The sequence below is a fragment of the Peromyscus californicus genome, unplaced genomic scaffold (assembly GCF_007827085.1).
Source record: "Peromyscus californicus insignis strain IS unplaced genomic scaffold, ASM782708v3 Scaffold_2__1_contigs__length_46816999, whole genome shotgun sequence".
Taxonomy (NCBI): Eukaryota; Metazoa; Chordata; class Mammalia; order Rodentia; family Cricetidae; genus Peromyscus; species Peromyscus californicus.
The window spans coordinates 11,760,932-11,784,247 of NW_026294540.1; the positions used below are offsets into that span (position 1 = coordinate 11,760,932).

The 23,316-nt window shown below is 46.2% G+C and overlaps 1 protein-coding gene across 7 annotated transcripts in view; it reads left to right on the forward strand.

Moving 5' to 3' along the window:
• Hectd4 (HECT domain E3 ubiquitin protein ligase 4) overlaps positions 1-23,316 on the forward strand; it is a 174,062-nt gene that overhangs the window by 120,108 nt on the left and 30,638 nt on the right. For all 7 annotated transcript variants that reach the window (XM_052755237.1, XM_052755239.1, XM_052755241.1 and 4 more), the window contains exons 44-59: positions 650-765; positions 2,477-2,580; positions 5,105-5,266; positions 5,384-5,532; positions 6,139-6,218; positions 6,510-6,673; positions 8,152-8,389; positions 9,234-9,370; positions 9,806-9,932; positions 11,568-11,705; positions 16,365-16,501; positions 18,368-18,528; positions 20,592-20,773; positions 22,031-22,236; positions 22,492-22,622; positions 22,884-23,089. In XM_052755237.1, coding sequence (XP_052611197.1) covers positions 650-765; positions 2,477-2,580; positions 5,105-5,266; positions 5,384-5,532; positions 6,139-6,218; positions 6,510-6,673; positions 8,152-8,389; positions 9,234-9,370; positions 9,806-9,932; positions 11,568-11,705; positions 16,365-16,501; positions 18,368-18,528; positions 20,592-20,773; positions 22,031-22,236; positions 22,492-22,622; positions 22,884-23,089 — 2,438 coding nt within the window. The remainder of the gene's footprint in view (positions 1-649; positions 766-2,476; positions 2,581-5,104; positions 5,267-5,383; positions 5,533-6,138; positions 6,219-6,509; positions 6,674-8,151; positions 8,390-9,233; positions 9,371-9,805; positions 9,933-11,567; positions 11,706-16,364; positions 16,502-18,367; positions 18,529-20,591; positions 20,774-22,030; positions 22,237-22,491; positions 22,623-22,883; positions 23,090-23,316) is intronic.

A 23,316-nucleotide genomic window follows, 5' to 3' on the forward strand; every position in this document is an offset into this window, starting at 1 on the left:
GCTAAGTCATAGGTGCCATTGTCACACGCCATTTACCCAAGCTGAGTCCCGGGTCCTGCACCTTTGATTGCCTCCCGCAGTGACTGTCCCTCCAGAGCAGGCCAAGCCCTCCCTGGAGAGGACACTGGCTGCTCTGCTTAAAGAACCTGGTGCACTGCAGGGCCATGTGACCACTTTTCTTCAGTGACTCAGGCCCATCACTTCCCAACCTGGTGAAGGCAAATGAGGGGATGCTTTCAGTACTGTGTCACAGTACGGCTACTCACATCCTCATATAGAATGAGACGCACAAGCGTGGGACCCACATGTCCTCCATGCACTGTCAGGAGTCTCTGGATTCCTCATGCTCCCTGTGCAGTGCTGATGCTGTGGAGGACTGCACAGCTTGTTAGTGTCGTGCGAGGATGGTGACCAGGGAAGAAGGTCCACACGTTCAGTCAGGGGAAGCTTTTCCATATTTTTAGTTTGGATGGTCAAATCCATAGGTCCAGACCCTCATGGATATGGAGGGCCAACTTTATTTTTCCAAGCCAGTCTGCTGTAGAAAAAAAGATGTAAAAATGACAAAATTGATTGAAATGCTTCGCAGTTGCTCTCTTAAAGAATGAACATTGATGACTTGAAATGTTGTGAATCTTTTAACATTAAGAGCATGCCTGGTCATGGCGCAGCTTTTAGAAGACAGTCTGTTTTGTGAAGAATTCATACAGCAGTGTCCAGCAGCTGTGGAAGTTCTGAACCTCGTAGCCCAGGAGTGCAGTGCTGGTAAGTTCCCAGTGAGCATCTGTGCAGCGTCATGTGGAATGCTAATTGTGTCCACATTCAACATCCGCTGAGCTCCAAAGACAGTGCTCCTCTCAACACCCGTGCTTGACAGGAAAGCAGTGCTCTTCAGTGAGCACCAGGCCCATGCCTGAGTGTTTTCGTGTTTCCTTTTCTACATTTACATTAATACGAAGAGAGTTTGTGCTAACGTCTTTCCTCAGGACAGCCTGCATTTAAGAAGTGCACTTTTTGTTTGTGCTTTTGTTTTTTTGTCTCACTATGTAGTCCCAGCAGGCCTGGTGTAGCAGGAATCTTAGAAGGTCTTATTAATAAAATCAAACCTGGAGCCAGGTATTGGGGTGAATGCTGAAAGATCAGAGAAGCAGAACAAGCCACAGCTACCTCACCTTGCCACTTCCTCAGCTGATCCTATTTCCTCAGACTGGAAGCCCCTATGTCCTCATCCGAATGGATCTCAGCTGAACTGCTGCTCAAAAGCCTAAAAGCTTAACCAACCTCTAGTTCCTGGTTTTCACGCCTAATACACCTTTCTGCTTCCTGCCATCACTTCCTGAGATTAAAGGCGTGAGTCACCATGCCTGGCTGTTTCCGGTGTAACATTGAATTCACAGAGATCCAGATGGATCTCTGCCTTTGGAATGTTAGGATTAAAGGCGTGTGTGCCACTATTTTCTGGCCTCTATATCTAGTGGCTGTTCTGTTCTCTGACCCCAGATAAGTTTATTAGGGTGCACAATATTTTGGGGAACACAGTATCACCACAGCCTGGAACTTTTTTTAATATATATATATATATATATATATATATATATATATATATATATATATATATATTTTTTTTTTTTTTAAGATTTGTTTGTAATTTATGTGTGTCTTGCCTGCATGTGTGTCTTTGTGAGAGTGTTAGATCCCATGTAACTGGAGTTACAGACAGTTGTGAGCTGCCATGTAGGTGCTGGGAATTGATCTTGGGTCCTCTGGAAGAGCAGTCACTGCTCTTAACTGCTGAGCCATCTCTCCTACATGTAGAGCTTTGATGTAGACCAGGATGGTTTCAAACTCAGATCCATCTGCCTGGATGCTAGGATTAAAGGCATGCACCACCATGCCCAGACAACATTAATATTTAAAATCAACTTGAATTTTAAGTGTAATGGCTTTCCCCTGGCATGAGTTGGGTATTCCCGAAATCCTGTAACTTTGGAGGTTGGGGCAGGAGGAACTTCCAGGCCAGGTAGAGCTAAATAGTTTTAGGCTAGCCTTAGCTATACACAGAGGCCCTATTTAAAAAAAAATAAAATAAAGAGGGTGGGCTCCATTTTTCAGATGATAAGAATCATAGGTGTCATTTGCTGAGTGTTTGTCCTATGCCTGGGCTTGTCTAAGAGCTTGACTTGAGTTACAGCATCTCATCTTCAAGACCCTTGCAGGGATGGGTGCCCTGGCTGCCTTGGGCTGTGGTTGGAAGACATGGGGAATCCCTTATCCTTGCCAGCACTCCAGGGCCAGGCCGCTCTACTCCAGGGCCAGGCCGCGGTGCCCACTGTGCCTCGCTGCTGAGCTTTGTGAGCAGACAGATGGCTGGGGCGTTTTCTCTTCTGGAAGGGTGGACATGGTCTCTGTAGGTGGACGTTGGTGTTGCGGGGCCCCTCCCGGAGCTGTTTCACCCATTTCCGGTGTCCCTCCACAGGAGAGCGACTTGCGGTTGTAGAGGTGCAGTGTGAGCGGCTCAGGATGCTCTACCGGGACTGTGCTCGGCCCCCTCCACCTCCACTGCAGGCTGACCGGAGACAGGTGGGACGTCCGTGCCTCCCTGCAGGCTGTGACTGCTGTTAAATAAGGATGCCGCGTTAGACTGAGCATTCGGGGCTGAGAGTGTAGCGTGGAGGTGGAGCGCCTGCCTGGAGTGAGCATGCGCAGCCCTTTGGCAGCTGTACTGTCGCCACCTTTGGAGGTCAAGAATACTGAGCTACATTCTAAATGCTGCGGGAACATTGTACTGGGGAGCAGAATTTATTAATATTTGAATTATGATGACAAAAAGATAACTTTAAAAATTTAGGGAACTGGAGAATGGTAAAGTGATGCCATGAAAACTTGAAGACCTGAGTTTGGCTTCCCAGCACCCATGTAAAAGCCAGGCATAGAGACATGCACCTGTAATCCCCATACTGGGGTATTAGAAACGGAAGTACTCCTGGGGTTCCCTGGCCAGCCAGTCTAACCAAATCAGTGAAAGACCTTGTCTCAAAAAATAAAGTGAACTGAGGGAGACACTCAGTATGTCCATGTATGCAAAAAAAAAAAAAAAAAAAAAAAAAAAAAAACCCCACAAAACTAACTAAAAAGTTATGTACTTTGTAAGTATTAGAGCAGCAGTTTGGCAAACCTCTGTCTCCAAAAAATATTTACATTACAACTCATAACAGTAGCAAAATTATAAAGTAGCAATGAAAATAATTTTATGGTTTGGGGTCGTTATAACATAAAGAACTATATTAAAGGGCTGTAGAATTAGGAAGGTTGAGAACCACTGTATTAGAGCATGACTGACAGTTAAAACACAATACTATCAAATATGAAAAAATGCTATATTTTTTGTTTGTAGCAGCTTTATTCACAGTAGTCGAAAGTGAAAATGACCTGAATGCCCATCAAATGTTGAATGAATTAGCAACATACAATATCCAAGCAGTGAGCTATGGCATAACCATATAAAGGCCACCCACAGTACCATAAATTTCCTGATTCCATTGATGTATACAGAAAAGATAAAGCAGCAAGTTGGTGTCAGTAGGGACTGGGGAGAAGAGAAGTAGGTGAGAGGCTACAGCCTGACTTCCAGTGAGTGTGGGATCACTTACAATGAGAAAACAAATGCTCTAGACCAGAATGTAGTGGTGGCTACATGACTCCATGAACATACCAAAACTTGAGATGGGCAGATTTTTTTTTTTTAAAGATTTATTTATTTATTATGTATACAGCATGTATGACTGAAGGCCAGAAGAGGGCACCAGATCTCATTACAGATGGTTGTGAGCCACCATGTGGTTGCTGGGAATTGAACTCAGGACCTCTGGAAGAGCAGTCAGTGCTCTTAACCTCTGAACCATCTCTCCAGCCCTGAGATGGGCAGATTTTATATTATGTCAGCCATGCAAATAAATCGCTGCATAGAAATAAAAGCATGCACAAACATCACTTGACATCTCAGCATCTTCAGTTACCATGGTAGAAACAATGGGGTGTCGTTTAAAGGTAAGTGTGTTCTCATCCAGCTCTTCCTTCTCAGCAGAAGATGAATCCCTTTCTATACTGCCCATCAAAAGCAGTGTTCACCATGTGCCGTACACACACTCCTCAGGCTGTTATTGGCAGGCCTGGGATCTGATGATTCCCTTGCAGCCATGCCCTTTGTGGAGGATGGGTTGAAATTGGTGGGTGGAGAGAAGCTGTGTCTCATAGGGAAGCCTGGCACTTGAGTGAAGTATTGGAAGCATGAGGAGACAGGCAGCTGACCGAGGACAGACACTTACCCATCTGAGCAGTGTCCTTGGGATACAGCTTCTCTTTACATACTGAACTAAGATTGTCCTACCAAAAAATACCATTACAAGCACAAGAAGAAGAAATGGAAAGCCGAGTAAGAAGATAAGCAGTTGGGGTTCAGGGGAGTAATTTCAGTAGGACTGGGCATAGGAAAAGTGATTGAGATCATGCCTGGTCTACAGAGCAAGTTCCAGGACAGCAAGGACTACATAGAAAAACCCTGTCTCAAAAGACCAAAAATAAGTAAATATATAAACAAAACAAAAAAAATTAAGATCATGTTGGGGTAAAAAGCTAGACTTAACAAAATAAAATAGAAATAAAGCTTTCCTCTTGTAAAGACTTATTTTTATTTTATGTTTTGCATCACATGCATACAGTACCTGAGGAGACCAGAAGAGGGCATCAGACCCCTAGAACTGGGTGCTGGGAAATAAATCCAGGCGCTCTGCAAAAGAATAGCCAGTGCTGTTAACCTCTGAGCCATCTCTGTAGCCCAGAAGATATACTTTTGATACAATTTATATTTAGGGGTGGACAGGGATGATGTAGTTGAATGGGAGGCCTTGCCCAGCAGGTGTAAAACCTTGGGGTCCATTCCCAACACTACAACAAAAAATGAAAAGAACAGAGAACCAGTATTTTAATCATATCAGATAAAAATTACCTCCTTCTCTGAGAGAGTAATGAGGTTTTGTTGTTTTGTTTTGTTTTGTTTTGTTGTCTGCTTTGTTGAGTGAAATCCTCTCTCCTGCCCCCACTGCAGCCCAAAGAGATCACCTGGAGCCCTTCTCGAGTGTTCCCTCCAGTCCGCGCCTGCATGTTCTCCTCTCACCTCACCTCTGTCACCTTCCTGGCTGACCCCAGTGCTGGAGGAGGTCTTCCCCGGGGCACCTTCATCTATGCCACCTCCCCGCTGCCAGTGCAGGTGAGGAGCTCCTGGCCTCCCTGCCTCTTCACATCCTTCCCACGGGAAAGAAGCGGTAGGTGGTCTACCCTGCCTGTTGCGCCCTCTGACGGTCACCCTCTGCTGGTGTCTCTTCAGGCCCCATCTTTTTACTGGGAAATTGAGATTGTTTCCTATGGAGACACTGACGATGACACTGGACCAATCGTCTCCTTTGGCTTTGCTACAGAAGCTGAGAAGCGTGATGGGGCATGGACCAATCCAGTGGGCACTTGCCTTTTCCACAAGTAAGTGTTCCTGCTACAGCTAAAGAGAAGAAGTGAAAAGTGCTGCTGGGCGTGCTTGGGACCACTTTTAATCCCAGCAGATCTTTATGAGTTTGAGGGCAACCTGGTCTACATAGTGAGTTCCAGGCCAGCCAGGGCTTCATAGTGAGACCCTGTCTTAAAAGTGGGTCAGTATTCTAGAGAAAATGACTCCCCATAGGTGTTTATGGTATTCAGGGTGCCAAAGTGCAGTTGTGTGTGAAGAAGTGGGGGCAGCACAGTGTTATTTTCCTCTTTGGATGCTTAGGGTTCCTCAGTATGGTTCCTTCCTAGTTGTCCTGCAGCAAGACACTTGTTTTTCTCCATTTCCCAAACACATCTGAGCCCATATACCATGGTGCTGTGATGTAGACTGGGATCTGCTGGACTTTTGTACTCCTAAGCGCACAGCAGAATATCCCCAAGCCCTGTGTGGACAGTGCCATTGGACATGTGTTCGTGTTTAGGAAAGCACTGCTCATGACTCTGGGGTTCCCTGCATGCCTGCCCCTTCCTCCCCTCCTTTCTTCTCTCTCTCCCTCCACATGGCTGCTGAGTCTCAGCCTCGACCCCCTTGTTCTCCCCCAGCAACGGCCGAGCGGTACACTACAATGGCTCCAGTCTGCTACAGTGGAAGAGTGTCCGCCTAGATGTCACACTCTCTCCTGGTGAGTGCAGTGGGCCAGCCTTGCATCCAGACGGGTTGAAGTTAAAATAAACTTGGCAGTTGGCAATGGGCCATTTGTCTCTGAGTGAAAAGCAAGCTCTTGCTCTTGTTGTCTGCTAGTTATACCACAGGTCTCGCATTCTGAAGCCATTACCCTGAGAGACTCTATCTTGGAACTCAGGAGACAGACACATCTGCCTTTGTCCCTCAGTCACATGGTTGCAAATTAGCAAGCAGTTCACTTGATAGTAAAACGGGAAAATGTGTGTGCTCTTCCTGCTCTCTGCTGTAGGTGATGTGGCAGGAATCGGCTGGGAGAGGACTGAGGGGACCCCACCTCCTCCAGGGCAGCCAGCCAAAGGTCGGGTGTACTTCACTTACTGCGGACAGCGCCTCACACCATACCTGGAGGACGTCTCTGGGGGGATGTGGCCTGTGGTTCACATTCAGAAAAAGGCAAGTCACCTTGATAGGAAAGAAGAATACATTCTTTAAAGAAATGTCTTCTTGACCGGAAGGGGAAGTAGAAAAGCTTTTGTCTAACCTTTCCCTGCACAGTGATGGGCATGGCAAACCTGGACAAGTGCTTCTTTTCCCTGCTGGATGGACCCTGAGTCTTGGGTCTGGGGCTGTGTCCAGAATTAGGACAAACCTGCTCTGAGCACCTCTCAGCCATCCTTCCTTAACAAGAAATGGTACACCAGTGAAGTGTCTCTGAAGATAGCTTGGGAGAGTGAGCCCTCTGAGTCACGTAGTATGGCAGAAACTTGGAGAGTTGTTCTCTGGTGAAGACTCAAAAGTTCAACACTTCTCTTCCCCCAGCACCTCCAAAACACACACATACACACACACACACACACACACACACACACACACACACACACACACACACACACAAACACACACACTTTGTGGGCTCTGTTGACTTTGAAGGAGCACCTAGGAACACTGGCTGTTCTATGGGACATTATCACTGATGACATGCTGCAGCCCCTAATCTGTGTCCGTTCCCAGTCCGTAGTCAGATGCCTCCTCATGTACTCAACAGCTAGACTGCAGCAGAACACATGTTCCAGATGAGCTGCTTCCCTGGTCTTCCTGTCTCATCCTGTCCCATGCTTTCATTCATTCAACAAATATGTGCCCAGTGTCTATGCGCAAGCACCACATCATGTTCTGAATTGAAGCAGAGAACAAGGTATTGATGCTGTCTGTCTCTCTCATACTATAATCAATTGGTGGAATTGGACATGACAGAAACATGTATATAATCACAAACCAATAAGTGCGTAGAGTGGGAATCTAGTCTCTGAGTACCAATCCTATTCCTGTGCTCTGAAGACATGATGGCTAAGTCAAGCCTGGACATTAGCTAGTCTTGGAAAGTTAGCGGGAAGAATGTTGTGGGCAGAGAGATGAGCAGCACAGGTGTGGCGTGCACACTTGTAATCCTGCTCTTGAGAGATGAGTCAAGAAGATTGATGGAGCTGGAGAGATGTTCATCCATCTCTAACTCCAGTCCCAAGGACCCGGTGCCCTCTTATAGCATCTGCAGGCACCAGGCACACGTGTGATACAGAAACATATGTGCAGGCAAAATTCTCGTACACGTAAAATAAGTAAATAAAAATTTAAAGACGATTATTGAGAGTTTGAGGTTAGCCTGAGCTACATCATAACATTCTGTTGGCCAGGAGAAGGTAAGAGTGTTAGAGACAATGAGGGCAAAGGAGCCTGAGTGTGTGTGGTGGGTTGTGCAGCACTCCAGGCACAGGACACACATGCCTGTTCCTTTGCCTGTTTCTCCTACTTCCCACTCCTGGGCTGTTCTTTAGGTTTAACATTCACTGAAGTGCACTTTGTTGTTTAAAAATAAAAAAGAAAGAAAGAAAGAAAATCTAAATAATCCTAAGTCCTTTGTTTGCATTTTCTAGAACACAAAAACTCGAGCCAACTTTGGCTCCCGCCCATTTGCGTATGCTGAAGGACAGGCCCATCGCAACGCTGCCGACCTGTGCACCGACCTGGCAGAGGAGATCAGCGCCAACTTTGAGGCCCTGCCGTTTGCCATGGCATCTGACAGCGACAATGATGCCGGCACCAGCATTGCATCAGACCCAGGCACTCATGGGCCACCATGCCGAATTGCTGCAGTGGCCACAGCCCAGCAACGTAAGCCACATCATCCTTCTCCTTGCTGCTAGTGCTGCGAAGTCCACAAGTCTGTTAGCATAGGCATCTGCAGTGTGGTGAGAGACTTCTATAAAGACAGACACCGGAAGGAGAGGGCCAGACTGGGGTACTGCCCTGGGTAGTGCTAAGTGTTGGTCTAGAAAGTACGGTGTAGGAAGCCAAAACCAGACATTTGGATGAAATCCTTCACCTTACAGTGTTCCTCATTTTTTATTTATTTATTTATTTATTTATTTATTTATTTATTTATTTATTTATTTATTTTTTTTTGGTTTTTTTTTTTTTTTGGTTTTTTGAGACAGGGTTTCTCTGTGTAGCTTTGCGCCTCTCCTGGAACTCACTTGGTAGCCCAGGCTGGCCTCGAACTCACAGAAATCCACCTGGCTCTGCCTCCCGAGTGCTGGGATTAAAGGCGTGCGCCACCACCGCCCGGCTCATTTTTTAAAATATCTTTAAACTGAGATCATCAAGTAATAATAAAATGGTAGAATTAGGGACATGGGTAGAAAGCTGTGTGCTACAATGTTTCCTGATGATTTTTTAAAAAATCATATTAAGTCAGGTCAGGTGATTCAGGCTTATAAACTCAGGTATTCAGGAGGCTGAAGCAGGAGGATAATAAATTCAAGGCCTGTGTGGGCTATAGGGTATGTTCAAGGCCAACCTGAGCAACTTAGCAAGACCCTATTTCAACATTCAGTTAGACAGAGAGAGAGAGAGAGAGAGAGAGAGAGAGAGAGAGAGAGAGAGAGAGAAGAGAGAGAGAGAGAGAGAGAGAGAGAGAGAGAGAGAAGGGAAAGAATCTAACTGTGTTTTGTTACAGAATATGACAGTGACACCTCCTGCCATTATAAAGTCGAGCTCAGCTATGAGAATTTCATCACTTCTGGGCCAGACCCCCATCCACCTCCCATTGCAGATGATGAAAGTGATGACGATGATGATGATGACATCCCACAGGTGAGAGCCCACAGCCTGGGTCAGGACATCATCTCGGGGACAAGGCTGATGATGTTAGCTTTCTGCTGTGTCCTTGTGTGAGTAGTTACCTTGGCACGTTCATCTCGCTGAACTGCCCATGAGTAGCCGTGTCTGCTAGGCTGGGCTGCTCCAGAGAGGTCTACATGTTGAAGGTGAAGGACTCTGATGGTAGTAGCTCAGCAGGAAATCCAAACTGTAGTGAGAATGCTTTGGTGGCTCTGAGGGAAGGAAGTACTTGCTGGGGAGGAAGGGCTTGCTAGGGGAGGGACTTGCTGTGGTTGGGGATGAAGGGCTTGCTGTGGGGGTGCCTAAGGCCTTGTGTTTAGGCCAGCCTTGGGCAGGGCAGGTCCTTGCACAGAGCTACAAGGGCCTTCATGAAGCTCTTCCTAAGCTCACGAGCTTCCTCTCCCGCAGGAGGACCACTATGCCCTGTTGGTGAAAGCGTGGGAGACCAAGGTTTTCCCTACCATCCGAAGACGCTTCCGCAATGAAGCTGAGCGAAAGTCAGGCCTGGACCAGATCAAGGGTGCTTTACAACTAGGTCTGCTGCTGTGCTTTGTTCTCCTGAAGAGTCACTGAGAGGCGTGAGGGATGAGGGAGATACAGTTGAGGAGAGGGGCTCCTCGGATGTCGTGTCTGGCTTGATGATGTCTTACCCCGTATGTCAGTGAACTCTGGGTCCTTTGCCTTAATTGCTAGGCTTCATTTTCCTTGTCAGTGTGACTATGAAGCTGGTATAGTTGTCATGGGAGGCTGTGTTGCCTGGTGGAGAATGCTCACCTCTGCAATCACAGATGAGCTGTTTAGCAGCTGATGGAGCTTGGGCTTCCCCATCTTGAGTGGAATCAGTAGTGATCTCTACCTCCTCTGCCCGTGTGAAACCAATAAGCTGATGCACATGGCATTCCTAAGAGCAGAGCCTGGGGTGTAGAAGTGCTCTCAGTACAGTGCTCAGTGTCATAGCAGCAATGACAGTGGTGCCATTTCCCCTTCAACAGAGCAGTGGCAAAGGTGAGAAGGAGGGTGGGGGGGTGGCTCCCAGCACCCAGAGGACAGCTGCTGTCACCAGGTCCCATGGGGAAGGCTAGCGGAATGCCCACAAGGTCTGCATGGCCCACATGTCCCCCTACTTGTTCCCTAATCTGTAGGTTTTCCTCCTCTGCACTATTCCTTTCGAAAAAATTGCAGATCACTGCAATTCTGTAATCCAGTCATGCTCAGCCCAGCTTCTTGCCCACCCTGGCGGCGGCGGCTGCTTTCCATGATGTCCTCCTGTAACTGTGCCTTCCTTTAAAGAGTGCCCATGTTGCTACACACCTTTTCACTACAGAAAGACCAGTGAAGAGAGATCGTAGCTGTGTGATGTGTGATGGCTGGGCTGTTTAAAAGCAGTCTCCTGTCAGCCCTCATTGTCTTGTCTGTGGTGGCTAAACACTGTGGGTCTGAAACAGCTACAGCAAAAGGAAACACCTCACTGAACTCCCACAGTGCTTTCCTTTTGTTTGTTACCAACTATTGGACATCTCTTTACTTGGCTTATTAGACTAATTAATACCATACTGTCAGTTTTGCTATTAAGTGTAAGCATATCCTCTCCCTATGGGAAGGTAAACAAAGCAGCCGGATAGAGTGGTGCAGGCCTGTGATACAGACAGGGTGGCAAGTTCAAGACTGTCCTGGGCCACAATGTGAGACCCTCTCAAAACAAACAGATCCACAGGACATCTCAGTAGTGGATAGAGGGTGCCTAGCATCACTCTCCACCTCTCTAAATTAGAGTGTGTTTATTGTGGCACCAGATCTGCAGAGTCAGAAGCAAACACTGCTCTCACATTCTCCTCCTCCTCCTCATTTGCTGTTTGCTCTTCAGTTAGCCCGAGTTAGATGCAGCATAGTCGTGTGCCTTGTGAACTGTCCTGGACTGAGGCTCCAGCTCTCTGCGCTCTGCAGATGCACACCAGCAGTGCTGACTCAGGTGCTCTCTCCTTGGCACACCTGGCAAGGTCCACCTGAGGCTCCTAGAAGCAATGGCGTTAGTGTTTAAACTGGGTACAAAGTGTCTTCCCAGCAAGGGCATGAAAACACTCTCCATTGTTTCGTTCCAGGCACGAGTCAGTGCCCTATTGGTCTGAAGATTGTGTTCCCTGAGGAGTTACTTGGTGTGCTGTGTTTGCAGGCATGGTGGACATCGCCCGGCAGACAGTTGAATTTCTCTATGAGGAGAACGGCGGCATCCCAAGAGACCTTTATCTTCCCACCATTGAGGACATTAAAGATGAAGCAAACAAGTTCACAATTGACAAAGTCCGAAAAGGTTTTGCTTTTGCTTCCTCCTTGCTCTGTGTGTGACATTCCCCTGAAAGGAGCAGCTGCTGGCTCCCAGGGTGGTCTTTCTCTGAGTGACGTGACCTCCAAACTCTCATGTGAAGCCTTCAAGTGTCCTGGTGGGCCACAAGAAGGCATGTGACCTCTGGTAGTCTCTCCCACGTGCTCAAAGCTCACAGCATAAGCAGCTGTGGCAGGGCTGAGAGTAGAGGAAGGAAGCAGGCTTCAGGTAGGCTTCCTGGTGTGGGTATGGACTCTGAGTTAATAAGCCACGTGTTTAGCTGGGCATGGTGGCACGCTCTTGGAGGTAACAAGATATGTTCAAGGTCAGCCTTGGCTACAGTTTGAGGACAGCCTAGGTTATGTGAAACCCTGTCTCACAAACAAACAAACATCAGCAAAAACCCATAAAACACCCAAACCACATGGCCATGGTTTATAGAGCTTTTTAGAATTTAAATATGCTTTTCACAAAAATCTATTATACTTTGAAGAAATAACAGAAAAACACATACACAAAGAATTTTAAGCCACTCATTTTTTTTAGCCTAATAATCTTCACAAAAACTCATGATAGCTGGAGCTGGAGAAATGGCTCAGCAGTTAAGGGTTCTGGCTGCTCTTATAGAGGACCTGAGTTTGGTTCCCAGCACCCACATGGTAGCTCACAACCATGAAGAATTCCAGCTCCAGGGGATCTACCAAACCATTTCCTCTATCTAATTCTTTAGCATATTCATATCCCCAGAAAAATTCTGTGCTCTTCCATCGACCCACCCTTCCCTCTCCCTGGACTCTGAACTGTGTCTCTCCCTTTTGTCTGTGGGTTTACCTGTTCTGGGCATTTGTTACAGATGGAATCATTTAACATGTGATCTCTCGGGCCTTGCTCCTCTTTCCAGGCTCATCTCCCCCTTTTTGTCAAATAAAAAGAAATGTTTTAACTTTAACATAGTAAGACTATATACAATAAGAACAGTTATCAGGTAAGGATTACATTTACAATATCCAGTCCCTTTGCATTTGGCAAATTTGGAGAAATCACTCTATTATCTATTCTATTTTGATGAGTCCAAAACTCTGTACCTAATTTACCTTCTATCATCGCTAAGGAAAACGGTAACTGTAACTATCTAGTTTTCAACTCCATCAAAGATCCCAGGAGGATATAATATTACCTAAGCAAACAGGAAGTGCAGTGCAAGCCACTTCCAAAACTATAGAAATGACAGAGACATCTGGCTGTCTGGACAGTCACCCAAGGCTTCTCTGCAACATTGGGGCATCCATCTTTGGCCTACAGACCTAGAAAATATGGCAGACTTTTCTATGAAGCAAGGATTTTGAAGGATTGTCCCACCTTGTTTTGTCAAAGTTTGGCAGTCACTTTTCTTTGTGCCCTGCAGACTATCTGGCCCACTTTTCTATGAAGCAGGAATCTTCAAAGACTGTCCTGCCTTGTTTTCACAAGGTTTTGCAGTTGCTTTCCTTTGTGTCCTGCATGTCCAGCTTGAACAGTATACTGTCAGCAGTTGAGGCAAGGACAGTTTGTTGCCCAAATGGCTAGCTTTGCCACATTGAAAGCGACCTCCACATGGAGGTTCTTCAATGCCCATCAGCCTTTCTAAAGTAAATTGGTGCTGTCAGGAGGAAATGCATCTCACTGTCATGAAAAGCCCATGTTAACAAAACATTGTAAATGCCATATTCTATAGGTTTTTGATGTGTTTGAAGACCATCTATCTATGTAAATATATCTGTTTAACCTTGAAAACATACTAATATGACTACAGGTTTTATTATTATAGATAACTACTAACCTGCATTTCTTAATTATACATTACATTTTTAAGTGAGCTGCATAAGCACAATACCCCAACCAAGAGTAGAAACATATGTACAATATAACAAAAATAACTTCAAATTTGTATCAATATACCAAAGTCCATACCAATGTATACCAATGTAAAACATTTGAGGTTAATACTTGTCTTTTTATCCTATATTTCTATATCCCCCCTAATGGTAGCAAACATCCATAACCCACCAAATGATCAAAAAACACCCACTCCACTTCTTGGAATGTTTATCTCTAGACTGCTTCCTGTTGTCTGTGGGCAATGGCATCTTTAGGAAACCTGAGAAAATTGAAATAATGGTTAAGTCCTAGGAAAACTAGTTATAACATCTGTTGTTCAGTCTCTGTGCAGTGAGAAAGTACAAGGCCTATCTGAAGTCCTGGCTAGAATAGTTTGTGAGGCATGCAGAACTCTGAAGAAACTGCAACAGAGGCACTCTGAGAGACTGGATCACCTGGGCCACCCATTTTCATTGGTGTCTGGTCCCCTTGCTCTGAAAACACACAAACTTTCAAAGGTAACATACATATCTACATTAACACAAGTATGGACTGTGTTTTGTACACAAGCCAACCAAAGATGTTTGTGGGTTTTTTTTTTTTATGTTTGAGCAGGTAAAATATATATCACCTGGCTAGTAGTTTTTCTAGGTTTATTTCTTTTATATCTGTAGCCAAGATTTTCAGGAGGTCTCCCCCAATCAAACCTGATCTCGATTAACCTTGAACAAACCCACAGCCTTTTGTTTCTTGTGGAAACAAAAGGGTACTCTCTTCCCCAACACAACACATTTTTGACTTGCATTTAAAGTGAAGGCATTCCTTAGGTATCTCGGCTGGTTTCATTCAGCGGTCCCTTAGCAGTCACATGTCTCTCAGCCACCGTCATTAAAGTCATCAGTATTCAAAACATTGAACAAGACACCCGCAGGGTCCAGACTCCCTGTGTATTTACCATCTTTACTGGTGGCTTATCCTTTTTATGCTACTTTAGTCTTTCTTTAAAGACTATTTTTTCTATGACTGTTTGTATCCATTTTCTTTTCTTTCTTAAGCCTACATACATTTTTAAGCACACTGTAACCTGTTTTTCCATCTGAACCTACTCTGCTAAGTGCCTGCAGCTGCACACTTGCAGCGGCCTCTGATGTGTGTGAGGTGAGCCACACTTAAACTGCTCAGCAGTGCAGGCTAGGCCCTCTGCAAGAGGCTCTGGCGGCTGACTCCGCCCCTTCCCAGGTCCATGAAAGCCAAGCCTAAGCCTGCAGCCTGGTCTGGAGCTGCCTTTGCCAGGGAGCTGCATTCATCCACCTCAGCTCTAGGAAGTTTGCGCCTGCATGATGGCAGGCATTTTTACTTAGGTTGCTGTTTCTACTTAGCGTGCCAGCTTTCTTCTTTTCTTTTCTCTTCTCTTTTTTCTTTTCTTTTCTCTTCTTTTCTTTCCAGCCATCTCAGGCCCTGTGTGGAAATTCAGGCCCCATGGTGGATATCAAATGTAGCAGGCTTTTTCTTTTGGGCCCCAACCAGCTCCTAAATCATGACTCGGAGACTTATTGTTTTGAATGCTTGGTCTTATCTTAGCTCTTGTTTTAATCTGTTTCTATGTTTTACCTCAGGGCTTTTTACTTTTCTTTCCTTTTGTATGACTTACTCTGCCTCTGGCTGCCTGGCTGTCTGGCCCTGGGCCCTCTCTTTCTCCCTTGTTCTCCCCTCTCTCATCTTTTCCCAAGCCTAGATTCCTTCTTATTCTCTCTGCCCTCCAGTCCTGCCTCTCTCTCTACTGCCTAGCTATTGACCATTCAGCTGTTTACTAGATCAGTCAGGTATCTTAGGCAAGCAGGTGAAACAGCAACGCATCTTTGTCTAGTTAAACAAATGCAGTATAAACAAATGTAACACATCTTTACCTACTTAAACAAATGCAGTATAAACAAACGTAACACATCTTTGCCTAGTTAAACAAATGCAGTATAAACAAACGTAACACATCTTTGCCTAGTTAAACAAATGCAGTATAAACAAATGCAACACATCTTTGCCTAGTTAAACAAATGTAACACACCTTTTCACAGTTAAATACACTCATCCATGAAGCATGTGTCAATACTTGATTCTTTTTACTGTCGAGCAATGCTTCATTGTATAGACATGCCCCTTAGTTGTTTTCATTCATCGTTGATGGATGATTGAATTGGCCCTGCTTTTTGGCTATTAGGAATATTGTTACTCTAAACATTTGTGTCACCCTCTTGTATGGACATACATCTTCATTTCTCTAGGAGAAATACGTATGTATTATAATAGATTGGAATCTATAAACATGAGTAGAATTGTTGGGTGATATGGTAACTCTATGTTTAACCTTTTGAGAAACTACCAAAATACTTTCTAAAGCATCCTACATTACCAGCAGCTCACCAGCTATGTATGAGTGTCCCAGTTTCTGCACATGTGTGGCAGTGTGTTCCATCTGTCTCTTTACATCAGCCATTGCTGTTGCCGAGGGGTCTCACTGTGGCTCTTACATCTCCCTGATGATTGACAAGTAATAATGAACATTGCTTCATGTGTTATCTTTTTATTTCTTTTTGGAGAAGTATTTATCCAAGTCCTCTTCCCATTTTTAAATGACTTACTTGTCTTCTTAACTTGTGAATTGGAAGAGTTTACCATTTTGTTATTACTTTACAGGCTGAGCTATGCTCCTTTTTATTGTCACATGCTGTAGAACTATTTTAGATCCTACAGTACAGCCTCCCAAGGTGAACTGGTCTTCCTTTACTTCCTCAGGTCTCACGGTTGTAACACGCTCTCCAGACAGCAGCAATGTCGCCAGCAGTACCGTGGGAACTGCCTTGCCAAAATTTGCCATCCGAGGGATGCTCAAAACCTTTGGCCTTCATGGAGTTGTCCTAGATGTCGATTCAGTAAGTGAACAGCCACTTTGGCTCCTCCAGTCCTGTATGTGTAGAGAGGCTGCTATGCCCAGGTACCAGACAAAGGGATTACAGGGTCTGTTCTCAACTCCACACAGACACGTGAAACAGGGATTGTGCTTTGAGATTTCTCTTCAAGTTAGAAACAAGGAAACTGGGCTAGGGAGGTGGCTCAGTGGTTAAAAGCCCTCACTCTATCATTAGGAACAAAGTTCAGATCCCAGCACCTATGGCAGGCAGCTCACAGGCACTTTAACTCCAAGGGATCCAAGTGTCTTCTGGCCTCTGTAGGCACCCAAACACACATGTGCATACAGTCACATGGACAAACATACATAGATAAACATAAAATAAATCCTACAAAGAAAGGAGGAAACTAAATAGAAGTGCAGCTGTGTGGAAGGACTCAGTGAGAACATCTCACACTTATGGGAGTGAAGCTACACTAGCACTCCCTGCCATTCTACACCGCCAGTCACGTCCAAACTAACACTACCTCGCATCAGCTCAGTGAGGAGCAAAGTGAGCCGCTGTCCTTGAAGACAGCATCAGCATTGTTAAAAGCAAGGAATCTATCTGATAGCTTTATTCTATTGGTAGAAACTAAAAGTAAGCTGCTACATATGCACTCTGTATTCAAATACCAATATAATTTTTACCTAGGCATTATTAAAGATTTACTTTAAAAAGCAATTAAAATATACTCACAAAATATACAAGGGCTATTTTAACAAAATTTGGTTTTTCTAATCTTTATTTGATTTGAAGTTTTTTTTCCTGTTATCCTGAAGACTTTTTTTAAAATGATTTATTTATTTCTATTTTATGTGCATTGGTGTTTTGACTGCATGTATGTCTGTGTGAGGATGTTGGATCCCCTGGAACTGGAATTACAGACAGTCTTGAGTTGCCCTGTGGGTACTGGGAATTGAACCAGGTTCCTCTGGAAGAACAGCCAGTATTCTCCACCACTGAGCCATCTTTTCAGTCCCGTCTCATCTCTGTCCCTGTCCCTGTCCCCGTCCCGTGTGTCGTCCCCCCAACAGCCCAAGGCTTTTTTAAAATAACTTTTTTTTTCTGTTTTCTATTATGTGTTAATTTATAAGTAAGAATTGATTTTGTGGGAAATACTGGAGAAACGGCTCAACAGTTAAGAGTACTTGCTGCTCCTACAGAACATCTGGTTTTGGCAACTCACAACTGTCCACTTCCAGGGGATCTGACAACTCTGTTCTAGCCTCCAAGGTCAACTGCTCTCAATGTGCATATATACACATAGAGACACACAGACATACATGTAATTAAAAGTAATAAAAATAAATCTTTTAGCAAGGTGTAGTGGTGCATGCCCTTAATTCCAACACTCTGGAGGCAGAGGCAGGTGGATTTCTGTGAGTTCCAGGTCACCAAGAGTACGCAGTGAGACTCTGCCTCAAAAAATACTTTTTTGAGAAAAATTAAATCAACATGTGTATTGTAAATTCTCTTTGGGTTCATTAATCTAGTTCATAAAATAGCAACTAGAGGGCTTGGGGATTTAGCTCAGTGGTAGAGCAAAAAAATAGCAACTAGATACAAATTATAGCATAAAATCTAACTTTTGTTTTTGTTTTTGTTTTTTTTGTTTTTGTTTTTTTTTGTTTTTGTTTTTCGAGACAGGGTTTCTCTGTGTAGCTTTGGAGCCTTTCCTGGACTAGCTATGTAGACCAGGCTCTGCCTCCCGAGTGCTGGGATTACAGGCGTGTGCCACCACCGCCCGGCAAAATCTAACTTTAATATATACATATCTTTGCATGAACTTGAAAAATAAAGTTAATTCTCAGAAAAGCAGGTTGTATGTTTACTTTTCCACTGCAGGTGAATGAGTTGGTGCAGGTGGAGACATACCTCCGGAGTGAAGGGGTCCTGGTGCGGTACTGGTACCCCATCGATATGTTGGAAAGGCCCCCTGCAGGCTACCGAAGGACGGCCACTAATGGGCTGGTCACACTGGACAATACCAACCTTCAAATTCACAGGTAAACCTGGGCCTTTCTCTCTTTGGGGCACAGAGATGTATCTACTGTGTTTTTCCATGTGTCCTGTTCATGCTTGACTAGAAGGCTTTGCCTTCCAAGCTGAGAGTTAGAAGGAGGGAAGGCAGTTGCAGGATTGCACGAGGCGGAAGAAAAGATGGTCTAGAAGCACATGGCCTGTGTCACATGCACTCTACTGTGATTTTGGGACTGGAGGCAGCTAGAGAGGCCCAGTAAAGACATACCGAGGAAAGGAATCAGGAGGGAACAGAAGGGACACCCAGTTCATTCATGGGAGGAGGACAGCCAGCTCTCCTTGTCTTGGCTAACCAAGTGTACTCTGAACACTGGCTGTGTGCACAGTACAGTGCAGGATTCTGAAAGGGACAGAGCTGCAGTGAAGACAGGCTGCCCTCTACAGACGAAATCTAATGATGATCAGTCACAATGCCTTGCCATGCACTGTTAAATAATGCTCCTAGGGGGCTGGAGAGATGGCTCAGAGGTTAAGAACACTGCTTGTTCTTCCAAAGGTCCTGAGTTCAATTCCCAGCAACCACATGGTGGCTCACAGCCATCTATAATGAGGTATGGTGCCCTCTTCTGGCCTGCAGGGATATGTGCAGACAGAACACTGTATACATAATAAACAAATCTTAAAAAAAAAAAAAAAAAAAATGCCCCTAAGGGGCTGGAGAGAAAGCTCATAGGTTAAGATTTTCCTGTGATTTTGAGGCCAGCCTAGTCTGCATAATGAATTCCAGGCCAGCCAAGGATTGTGTTTATTAAAAAATACATAAACAAAAATTCTCCTATGACTTGTTTCTTCCCATCATAGAAATCCCTGCTGTGGGGCTGGAGAGATGGCTCAGTGGTTAAGAGCACTGTCTGCTCCTCCAGAGGACCCGGGTTCAATACCAGAACCCACATGGCAGCTCACACCTGTCTGTAACTCCAGTTCTAGCAGATCCAATCCCCTTACACAGAAACATATGTAGGCAAACACCAGTGCAAATAAATAAATCAGAAGAAGAAGAGGAGGAAGGAGGAGGAGGAGGAGAAATAATAATAATAATCCATGCTGCAGTTGAGAGGAAGGCAGAGTAACAAGTGCAGTTCTCCTCAGTTCTCCTCTCACAGCCTCTGCACACCATGTTCCTCTCCATCTGTCCTTTAGCCTCTCAGTTTCTCCTCAGGCAAACCCACGCTGGCTATGTCTGTGCTTCCAACACCTGGGAAGCTGAGGCAGAGGATCACCTGAGCTGGACACATCAAGACCCCTTTGGGGAGACATAATCAGATCTTTCCATTATGATTCATAGCAACAAAATAATGTTATGGTTGGGGGTCAGCACAACATGAGGAACTGTGTTAAAGGGTCCCAGCACTAGGAAGGCTGAGAACCACTGGGCTAGAGCAGTAGGCCTCCTCTCTAGCCTCTCACTCTAAAGGATGGTTGGTGTCAGGTGCAAGTCAGAGCTTGCGCCTCTGACCAGACCTTCCCACGTGGAGGGCTCCGACTGTAGTTCACTTGGGACACCCTGTGAGCCTCGGAGGCTTCTTCCCTCCTTGGGCCCATACTAGGTTTTCTGTTCTCTGCACACTGTATTTCACCTCTGCCTCAGGGATCTACAGGCCATCGCACTCTAATGCCAATTTCCATGAACTGTTACCTCCTCAAAAGGCCTGCTTCGAAATATTGATGTATTATCCCTTTATCTTACTTAGTAACATTCAGTTGTGCGGCCTTACCACTAAATTAATGAACTTTAAGATTGTTTCCACTCTTTGGCCCTTAGAAACACTGTTGCTATGAACTTATGTTTACAAAGTTTTGTGTAGATATTTTCATTTCTTTTTCAAGGGTGTTTTTTGAATTGAAAAAAAAAAAAACCCACAAAGCAAACTATTGTGGTTTTGATTTAAAACTCAAGTGAATCACTTGAGACACAGAACATAGGGCCAGGAGAGAAGCCTGAGATGTAGTGTCTTCTGTCATTGTCCCCACCCCACCCCACAAGCTCTGCTGTCAGCACTCAGTGTATTTCCCCTCCCTCTTCCCTCAGAGAGCTGCTGCGGTGTGAGGCTGCACTGGCCAGGCTGTACTGTCGCATGGCCTTGCTCAACATCTTCGCCCCCAAGCTGCCTCACCTATTCACTCGCCTCTTCCACATCCCCGCCATCCGAGACATCACGTTAGAGCACCTGCAGCTCCTGTCCAATCAGCTCCTCGCTCCTCCCCTCCCAGGTAAGACTTGGCCAGGGAAAAAGAGCCCTGAGGTTGAGCCAGTTCACATGGGCTGCCTAGCATGCTAATTTTCCAGGGTGGGATCAGGGGAAGGAACCTGAGATAGCCATGCTGTCTGCTCTTAGACAACTGAGTGCACTCTCACCTTAGTCAATTAGTGGTCAGCCTAGTGCTCACCGAACCTGGGACTGCTGTGACAGATGTTCTGCCTGACCCTGGAGAGACAGACCTAGATTCCCAAGGCAGGGCTTGCTCTAGAGCTGCTCAGATGAGCCAGCTAAGCCTGGGATCTTCAGGCAAGAGTTCTCTGTGCTCAAATGGGCAGTGCTAAGTGAGGAAATCATCCCTTTTTCCTCCCATGACTGAGACGCTCCTCTGTCTGCCTCAACCTCCATTTTTCTTCTGATCACCTAACATAGTGAGTAGTAAGGGAGGCACAGGCAGCCACAGGGTCCCAGCTAGCATATACAAAACCACCAGGGTCCATCAGCCCACTTAGAGGAATACACCGTAAGAGGAGCTTTGCCGTGAAGACTGAGTAATCACACTGGCCACCTCAACATACCTTAGTGGAGCCTAGGCTTGCCCAGAGCAGCTGGATGGGCCATTCCATGTTGATCTTTAAGAAACTTAGCAGCGGAGATGACTATCAGTAAAGTACTTACTGTACAAGCATGAGGACCCAAAATTCAGGTTACCAGCACCCACATGGAAAGTTGGGCACAAGCTAGGTGGTGGTGGTGCAAACCTTTAACCCCAGCACATGGGAGGCAGAGGCCAGCCTGGGCTACAGAGCCAGTTTCAGGACAGCCAGGGCTGCACAGAGAGACCTGCCTGGGTACAGTGGTGTGCTTATGTAACCTCGATGTTAGGGAAATGAGACAAGAGGATCCCTGGAGCTCACCAGCCAGCCAGGTTACTTGAATCAGTGAAAGACCCCGTCTCAAAAAATAAGGTGAAGAGCTGCTGAGGAAGACACCTAACATCAACCTCAGGCCTCCAGGCGTGCACCTAGCATGCACGTACACACACATGCCCGTACACGGAACAAGAGGCCTGGTTCTCCACTGAAGGTGTTATTTGCAGCACTGTTATCCTAAAAAGAAAGCACAATTTAAAGGCCACAAGCTCTTGTCTTCCTCCCACTGCCCTGAATGATTTCCCGTCAGCGCCCTCCTTCCTTGGGTGTCTGCCTCCCAGGCTCCCGCAGGCCAGCTGCTGCAGTTCTGTCGTGTCCCTTCCTTGTCCTGCCCACAGACGGCACCATCAGCTCCAGCTCCATCCTCCTGGCACAGTCCCTGCGGCACTGCATCCACTCACAGAGCTGCTCGGCCACCGACCTCTTCTACCAGGGCAGCTCCCAGATGCTGAGGGAGTGGCTCAGCGTGGCCATCACCCGCACCCTGCACCAGGGCGAGGACAGCCTCCTGGAGCTGACGAAGCAGATCTGCGCCTTCCTGCAGGTAGAGAGAGGCTTGAGCTCCTCGGACCCCGCTGGGGACACCATTGAACTAGGCGGTTCCCTGGCCTGCTGAGTAGTGCTCTCCCATGAGCCGCAGGGCAGCCATTCTTGAGGAACTCTTGGGCCTCTGGTGGCCTTCTCCTCCAGAGGCCGCCCGCTCTTGCATCTATTTCAGCATGTGTCCCTCCTCACGGGATGGGATGGAGTGTGCTCCCTATGTCTAGCCCACACTTGCTTATTACATGTCTCCTTTCAGACAGCACCAGAGCAGTTCCCCTCCGAAGAATTCCCAATTTCTGAGTCCAAAGTCAATATGGATGTGAATTTTCCTGGAGCGGCCTTTGTTGTTGTGTCTTGCAAAGAAAGTCAGTCTGGATTCCGCAAAGAGTAAGTTGTCCTTTCTCCAGAAGACGGTGCTGGGGAGAGAAAGCTAAGTGGATCATTCCAGCAGCACTGCCCCAGGAACCTGTCTCCAGCTGTCCTTGCCCTCAAGTGCACACTATCTTTAAAGCACTTGCAGTTCTTCCTGTGTCTCCTGTGTCTGTGGGGAATAGGCTTTATAGAGAACGACCTTCTAAAGGTGGTGGAGATGACTTATGCCCAGTACCTGGCCTGGCCAAGTCTGTCTTAACCCCCACTTCCTCTCAGCTCCTCTCTGTACAAGGCCCCGTGGGCGCGTGTGCTCGTCTATGGGCTTGGCCACAAAGTGAAGCGCACCGGCCAGCTGAACCTCATCGAAGCTGCCTGCTACCCCCGAGATGCCTCCCCAGCCAACACTGGGCTCGCCCCTCCACCCACAGCTGACCAGTATCCTTCTGTGGTTCTCTCCACAGACAAGGTCCACATCAAACTAGGTGAGTCTTTCTCAGCTCCCGGTGTTGCAGATGGCGGGATTGGGAGCTCCCAATCCCATTGCTATGAGTGAGGACAAAGACTGCTCAGAGCAGGGTGTTGGAGAGACAGGAGATTTAAGGCCTGGCAGAGGCCACCCAGGCCCAGAGGGCTTGTCTTCCTCCTCAAGCGCACAGGGAGCCAGCCCTCTGCAGAGAGCAGCAATCTCATTCTTGAAGCCGTTGTCGTC